At 43.4% G+C, this 8,526-nt stretch overlaps 1 protein-coding gene across 1 annotated transcript in view; it reads left to right on the top strand.

Moving 5' to 3' along the window:
* LOC306937258 (rho GTPase-activating protein 44-like) overlaps positions 1-6,954 on the top strand; it is a gene marked incomplete at its 3' end in the record, with an annotated part of 76,413 nt that extends 69,459 nt beyond the window's left edge. Inside the window, exons 10-12 of the mRNA XM_079520925.1 lie at positions 2,369-2,420; positions 3,053-3,174; positions 6,794-6,954. Of these exons, the coding sequence (XP_079377051.1) occupies positions 2,369-2,420; positions 3,053-3,174; positions 6,794-6,954 (335 nt within the window). The remainder of the gene's footprint in view (positions 1-2,368; positions 2,421-3,052; positions 3,175-6,793) is intronic.
* Between the last annotated feature and the right edge of the window lie 1,572 nt (positions 6,955-8,526).

The following is an 8,526-nucleotide window of genomic DNA, read 5'->3' as shown; positions in this document are numbered from 1 at the left end:
ACTTTGATTTATTTGTCTTGGTTGTTTTGCTGTGTGTCTGCTGCGCAGGCAAACGTTGACGTTTTCTGTTTTCCCCCGACAGCTATTGAAATGATGAAAGAAGAATTCAATCTTAAATCTTGTAATTTGCTTGGTTCAGCTTCATGCAAAATGCTAAATTCATCTCTAAAATTGCTTCCGGAGGGAGTTGATTGTTTTAGAGCAGTGGTTCTCAGAGTTCTACTTCCGTCCGGGGACCCCCAGGGGACCTTGAGATGGGTTCCATGGGGACCCCCAGGGGACCTTGAGGTGGGTTCCATGGGGACCCCCAGGGGACCTTGAGGTGGGTTCCAGGGGGACCCCCAGGGGACCTTGAGGTGGGTTCCATGGGGACCCCCAGGGGACCTTGAGGTGGGTTCCATGGGGACCCCCAGGGGACCTTGAGGTGGGTTCCAGGGGGACCCCCAGGGGACCTTGAGGTGGGTTCCATGGGGACCCCCAGGGGACCTTGAGGTGGGTTCCAGGGGGTCCCCAACAAAAAATGTACAACACAATTCTTGTCCTTATCCCTGGGCACAACATTCTCTCAAAGCCTAATAAATACATTTTGGTTTGGATGAAAATGTTAAGAGAACCACTGATTTACTGGAAGCTTCTTATCCTCGCCCTCCATCATGTAGGCCTGTCTGTCTGTCTGTCTGTCTGTCTGTCTGTCTGTCTGTCATGTGGTCTGGAAGCCTTTCCCGTTGCGGCCGCATGCGTCTCACCTCGCACGCGGCACGCATCGGCGAACCGTTTTTTTATTATCAACCTCCTGAAAGAGACTCCTCAATTTCTGCAGCCTCTCGTTCACGTCTGAATCATATCAAATCAAAAACGTAACAATGTGTTTATGTGTTTGTGATGAGCATTGTGTGCAACGTCATCATCATAACCCATTCTGGACGGGAACCCCTTTTGGTGTTTTAACTAAGCATTATGTTATACTTTAGCTATTGAAAAATAGCAGATCTACAAGCTCATAGCGCGCCACCGAGTGGCGCGCTACGAGCTTGTAGGTCTGCTATTTTTTTTTATCGTAAAAATGCGGCACAAATCTTTGAATATATATTCTTTCAGAGCGAACGTTTTTTTTTTTTGACGTCGGGCCTAAATGGGATAAATAAGCGGTGCTCCATGAAACGCCATGAAGAGTTGGATGTTCTGCATAATAATAATAATACATTTTATTTATAAGGCGCCTTTCAGGGCACTCAAGGTCGCCGTACAACAGGTTAAAACAGTTTATACAAACATATTTAAAAGCAAAACTAAGGTTATAATAAATAACTAAGGTTCAGCCTGCAGCAGAGGTCAGCCATATGCCTGCCTCAACAGGTGAACATGAGTCCTCCCTCGCTGTGTCTGCCCTGACACATTGACTGCTAATTGGATTATTATTATATTGCAACTATTGATTCTATTGTATTATTTGATTGTTCTTTTTTTGAATAGGCAAGTAATTGAGTAGCACTTTTTGCTGTTTTGTTTAAAGGACCACTTCACCACTTTTCAACTTCTCTTCCTATAATTGGTCCTAACTAATGTTCATGATAAAATACCACAATTTTTTCCTGTGTCTCATAGGAAGGCTGTGGGCAGTTCAGAAACCCGTCCACCAGTGACATCATCGATGGTGAATCCAAGCTAATAGAAACGGCAGGCTTTCTTTTCCTGAAAAGTTGCAATGCAAAAGTTGAAGCCATCGTTCTCACGATAATGAAAATCTAAATATATTTTAAAACAAATCTTGTTGCCTAATGATGATGTCACTGGTGGACGGGTTTCTGAACTGCCCACAGCCTTCCTATGAGACACAGGAAAAAATTGTGGTGTCACTGGTGTCACTGGTGGACGGGTGTCCGAACTGCCCAAAGCCCTCCTATGAGACACAGACTGAGTAGGAAAAAATGGTGGTGTTTTATCATGAACATTAGTGAGGACCAATTATATGAAGAGATGTTGAAAAGTGGTGAAGTGGTCCTTTAATTTGATTAAATCTTCAATCAACAAATCTGCGTGACAAATTCTATATAGACTTTTTAATCAACTACTTAAGCCATATTTTATAAGTTGAATAAAAACAATTAAAAAAAGAGAAAATTGTGTGTTGTCAGATTGTATAGAATATTTTTATTTTTGGGGAATATTTGAAAATGTTCCAAATTGATTATTCTTTCGTAATTGATTGAATCGGTTAGTTCAGTGGAGTCTCAACCTGTTCTGGATCAGGGCCCACTTCGTGGAAGCCTTTGTGGCCGGGCCCACCCATCACGCCACTTAACAGGTCAGATGGGTGGGTTAACAGGTCAGATGGGTGGGCCCACCCACCCATCACGCCACTTAACAGGTCAGATGGGTGGGCCCACCACCCCACCCCCACCCATCACGCCACTTAACAGGTCAGATGGGTGGGCCGCATGCAATTTTCAGAGCTAATAATCAGTCCGATAGATGGTGTTCCTCCTTGGATCAATGGAACTAACATAGTTTGCATTTATCAGTATCACTTTTTAACCCATTTAGGCCTGACCTCGAAATTTAACAAATGTCTTCTAAATCCTGATAGTTTTCTGAAATTCCTATGTTTCTATATCAGTGGTGCTCAATATTTCATGTCAAGGACCCCAACAATTTTATGTAATATGCCCGCCGACCCCCCCCCCCCCCCCCCCCCCCGAAGCAAAGCTTTGAGTTAAAAACGTTTGCTGTGACAGAATATATAAGATTTGCGCCACATTTTCTCGATTTTTCAAAAATAGCAGAGTGCCGCGCTATTAGCTTGTAGATCTGCTATTTGTCAATAGCTAAAGTATAACATAATGCTTAAAACACCAAACAGGGTTCCCGCCCAGAATGGATTAATTCAAATCTTTGTCTTCTGGCAACTATTTGGGAGGCCCACTTGCAATACCCTCGCCGTCCACCAGTGGGGCCCCTGGTACCACAGGTTGAGAACCACTATTTAGTATAGTTCACTGTACCTCTCGCCCCGCACCGTTATAATCTTGACCTTGTGTGTGTTTTTCCGCAGCCCGGCCCGTGAGCTCACCTCCACCCCACCTCCCCAGAGGAACGGGTCGGTCTACCTGACAGCGGGGACCCCCCACTCTCAGGGGGGCTCCCGGGGGCCCAGTCCACACCTGATGCGCAGAGGTGAGTGAGTGAGGGGTTCCCTCTGATCTTTATATCGACGATCGGAGGAGTCCATGGCTGAACTTCAACGTCATGGAAATTAGGGCCAGGATACGTTTGGTAGAGGTTTGGGTTGTGTAGTTACCTTTCCATGATGTAATTGCTCCATTGATTAGAAATTGATACTTTGAAATATGTCATTACCATATATATATATATATATATATATATATATATTAGGGGTGTAACGATGTAGTAACTGCATAAAAAAATCGATTTTAATTTCAATAATCAAAGTATATTGAAATGAAAACGGCAACATTGACTATGTATCGAATCGTTTTGCAATACAAATAATCGGTATCGAATCGTTTTTCTATGCAAATAATCGATTGTATCAATACTATTATACTTTTGTGTGTGGTATTTAGCAATTTTGTGAAGAAAAAATAAAAAGGGGTTTAATCACTTCGTTTAAAATAATGTCAATGTATTTTAAATAGCTACTATCGATTTCAAATCCTTGAATCGTAACGGATCGTATCGCCATAATGAACCAATATCGTCCATGTATCGTATCGTCAACCATGTATCGTGATACGTATCGTATCGCTGTTACAATCGTTCTACACACACATATACAATTTTTCCAGCCCGGGTTTTCTTGCTAATATTTCCCATTTTGGGCGGGAACCCCTTTTGGTGTTTTAAACATTATTATGTTATAATTTAGCTATTGAAAAATAGCAGATCTACAAGCTCGTAGCGCGCCACCGAGTGGCGCGCTACGAGCTTGTAGGTCTGCTATTTTTTGAAAATCGTGAAAATATTTATTTCAGAAATCTGGAGGCTTTAGAAGGATTTTTTTAAATTGAGGTCAGGCCTAAATGGGTGAAATGATAAGGGACAATATCGGTGGCACCCAACTGTAGGTCTAAGGCCTGAGAACTTGTCCTTTTTTTTTTTTTTTTGTATTCGACCACATTCCTTTGTGCGCGTGGAGATGTTTGGATAGAGAGTGGAGATCGCGGCTGTATTTATCTTTGATCCCAACGTTTAGTCCGTTTTTTTAACGTGGCCTTAATTATGTGTCGTCGCTCAGCCCCAAGAAGTGCTTTTTTATATAATTGCTATAATAATGCTGATCTTTATACTCATTGTGTATCTCTATTATGATCAAAAGGACCAAAGAAAAAAAAAAAAAACGAGTTAAATTGAAACGAGTTCAGCCATGAGCTGAGTTACTGTAATGACCAAATATTTTGGCAACGGGTGCAATACAACAAAATGCATTAATTTTTACTAAAGTTCCTTCTACACACTCCCAGCGCATGATGCGATGTGTTCTTTCAACAAGCCTTACCTCGCGTCGCACTGTTAAGCCCCATTTATACCGTAGCGTTATGGCGCGTGCCGAAAATAGCCGATCGACAAGCTCACATAGCATCACATCCGCACCTCGTTGTGAGCTTGTAGATCGGCTGTTTTTGGTGTGCGTGACATCATCATTTGACATCATCACATGACATCGTCACATGACGGAACATGTATCAGGAATTGTGTTTTTGAGTGGTGTAAACCACTCCAACAACTGGCTTTGTTAGTTTACGTGGTCACGTGTCCACGTGTTTGTTCGTACCAAAAAAATGAGCATGGTTGCTATGGTCACTCAGTTCACACGGGTGTGATTTCATTACGTCAGACCACAGCTGATCAGGCTATATAATACCTTACACCACTCAGTTCACACGGGTGTGATTTTGTTTTACCTGCATTTAATTCATTATTACAATCGACGTGATTTGTCGACTAATAATCGCTCTGGTGCTGAGAGAAACGGCCGCTATTTACACCTTAACCCATTCTGGGCGGGAACCCCTTTTGGTGTTTTAAGCATTATGTTATAATTTAGCTATTGAAAAATAGAAGATCTACGTAGCGCGCCACTCGGTGGCGCGCTACGTAGATCTTCTTCGTAGATCTTCTTCGAGCTTGTAGGTCTGCTATTTTTGAAAAATCTTGAAAATGTGGCACAAATCTTTGAATATAATTCTTTCAGAGCGAACGTTTTTAACTCAAATCTTTGCTTCTGGGGGAGTCCCTGGAACAACATATTTTCAGATAGGGGTCGGCGGCCAAATACAGGAAAAAGGTTGAGCACCACTGACATGGAAACACAGGTTTTTTCAGAAAACTGTCATGATTTACATTTTTTAAATGTCGAGGTCGGGCCTAAATGGGTTAAGGGCCCGGGGCGGAGATCTGCGTCCGGGTACTTAGTACGGTCTGATGCCCCTGACGGAGATTGATTAACAAGGCGGAGATTAATGATATCAAAAACGGATCGCTCCACAGCCTATAGGATCGCTTGTTGCGCAATCCTCGATGTTGCGCAACAGTGAGACGTCATCGGAAATGTTCCCCCCCTGTTTAGCCGACGACAACGGAAATCTTAAAACTTGCGATCTAAATCATCCCGTCTAAAGATTATGTGTTAGACGCTGTCCAGTCGCTAGCCACGTTAGATTTAATCTCGCCTCCCGTTGTTGTCGATCGCATCGAGAGTGTTTTGGCTACACTTAGCTGCTACAGCCACATCCGGGACAACATCCGGTCCGTCGGTAAAAGTGCTCCGGGGGGCGCTATAAACGCTGGGCACATTTTATTAATGGATGAAATAACCCCGGGCCCTTAAGGTGTGTTTAACAGAAGGGATTTATTTTGTTTTGTTTTTAAACAAATCATTTTGTGATGGAAGACAAAAAGAATAATGTAATACAGTGCTTTTTTGCAGACGGCTCATGCTCAGGCTCGATTCTAACATGTTTTATTATTGTTTTCGTTCAGCAGATGACAATCTTTACTTATCACTTTGATTGACGGGCACAGACCCAGTTCAAACCTCTCCGAGGACAGAGACTCTCTATGATCACATTCGTACCTTGTTTGCTCATAATTATAAAGATAAGAACGTGGGTTTGGTTTTTGCTGGGTATTATTGTTTCTTGATTATAATTAAACAGAAATTATTATAACTTGTTTATTGAAGGTGATGTTTTGTTATGTCGGTGTCTTTGTGGCCTTTGCTCACATTCATGGTGTTTCGGGCATCTAGTAAGCATGCCTCCCGAGCGTCTCCCTAGCTCATTTTGGGCGGGAACCCCTTTTGGTGTTAGCATTATGTTATGATTTAGCTATTAAAAAATAGCAGATCTACAAGCTCATAGCGCGCCACCGAGTGCCGCGCTACGAGCTTGTTAAATTAAATGAAATTAAATGAAATGATTACTATATTTACCCAGGGTATCTGGGCTAAGCTCAAGAACTTGTTTCCAGCCAGGCCCTGCTCATAGAACATTTCATCGTAGTGGTTCAATGCCTTGTTCAAGGGCACTTCAGCGGTGGTCATTTTAACGTGTCGGACCGCTGATTCGAACTGGCGACCTTCCGGTATCAAGACCGCTCCGCAATCCATTCGGCCACTGCTGCCACTAAGTAAGTCTGCTATTTTTTTTAAATCGAAGAACGACTGACATAGAAACATAGCTTTTTCAGAAAACTGTCAGGATGTAGAAGACATTTTTAGAATCTGATCTCAGGTCAAAATGGGTTTAAGGATGTCTCCCGAGCGTCTCCCTAGGGAGGTCCTCGTTGCATGTCCCACTGAAAGGAGACCCCCGGGGCAGACCAAGGATCAGATGGGAGGATGATATTTCCAAACTGGCCTTGGGACGCCTCGGGATCCCCCAGGATGAAGTTAGCTCTCTTCTGGAGCTGTTTCCCTCGCGACCCGACTCCTGATAATCGGTTGAAGATGGATGGGTGGTTCATCGTCATAGCCGTGCCGTCACTGCCGAAGCTACATGTTGCACATCCATCTAGCCAGCAGGTATACTTTCAGCTCAGCGACTGTGGCTCAAGAGGTAGAGCAGGTCGTCCAATGATCCATGGGTTGGCGGTTCGAATCCCGGCTCCTCCTGTCTACATGTCGATTAAGTGTCCTTGGGCAAGACACTGAACCCCAAATTGCTCCTGATGTGCTGGTTGGTGCCTTGCATGGCTTCCGCCGCAATCGGTGTATGAATGTGTGTGTGTGAAAACTGTGAATGGGTGAATGTAATGCACAATCTATGTAAAGCGCCTTGGATAAAGGCGCTATATAAATGCACCATTTACCATTTGTGTCCCAAACCATATTGGTCGGGACCCATTTTTGGGTCGACGACAGTCTCTCATAGCCACACAACTATTTCACAATATATCTGGATGCTAGAGTCTGGAACTACTCCTCCTGAATGCTATATAGAGTCTGGAACTACACCTGAATGTTATATAGAGTCTGGAACTACATCTCCTGAATGTTATATAGAGTCTGGAACTACTCCTCCTGAATGTTATATAGAGTCTGGAACTACACCTCCTGAATGTTATATAGAGTCTGGAACTACACCTCCTGAATGTTATATAGAGTCTGGAACTCCTCCTCCTGAATGTTATATAGAGTCTGGAACTACACCTCCTGAATGTTATATAGAGTCTGGAACTACACCTCCTGAATGTTATATAGAGTCTGGAACTACTCCTCCTGAATGTTATATAGAGTCTGGAACTACTCCTCCTGAATGTTATATAGAGTCTGGAACTACACCTCCTGAATGTTATATAGAGTCTGGAACTACTCCTCCTGAATGTTATATAGAGTCTGGAACTACACCTCCTGAATGTTATATATAGTCTGGAACTATACACCTCCTGAAAGTCGAGAAAGGAAGCCGTCATCTGTTCCTCATTCGATCAGCTATTTTACCGTGAAGTACGTCCATTATAAAATGGAGATTAATCTTGATTCTGTAGCTGCGGTGCTCTCCCTCCATCCTTGTGCATTTACCACAGGGTGTTCTCAAAGCGGGGTCCAGGGACCCCTCGAGTCCTGAGTCCAGCACGTCTTACCCTCTCGTGTAATATCGCTTAATTGTATTTGTCACAGATAGTTGTAAACTCTGCCTCTGCCATGCACTAGACTTTATATTTGACAGGCTTTTTCTTAGAGGAAGAGGCGATGCCTCTGTTTGTTGTTCAACAGCACACTCTGCAGGTCAGAGGTGTAACAACATGGCTCTGGGTTTATTGTCAGACATGGCTGTCTAATTATGAAGTCAGAATTCACCTTTGTGGCCTGGGCCATGGCTTAATGGTCCAGGCACCTTGGCTGGTAATCCAGTCTGGCAGTGTGCCGCGCGTTCGACTCCCGATCCCGACAGCCTTTACTGCATGTCACTCCCCCATCTCTCTCCCCATTTCCTGTCAGCCTACTGTCTGTCCCTCCATAAAAAATATAAAATAAAGGTGAAAGCCACAAAAAAAAAAACATAC

Source organism: Electrona antarctica (assembly GCF_951216825.1).
Source record: "Electrona antarctica genome assembly, chromosome: 14".
NCBI classification, from domain to species: domain Eukaryota; kingdom Metazoa; phylum Chordata; class Actinopteri; order Myctophiformes; family Myctophidae; genus Electrona; species Electrona antarctica.
The sequence above is the reverse complement of the archived record's forward strand: the minus strand, read 5'-3'. Positions and strand labels throughout refer to the sequence as shown.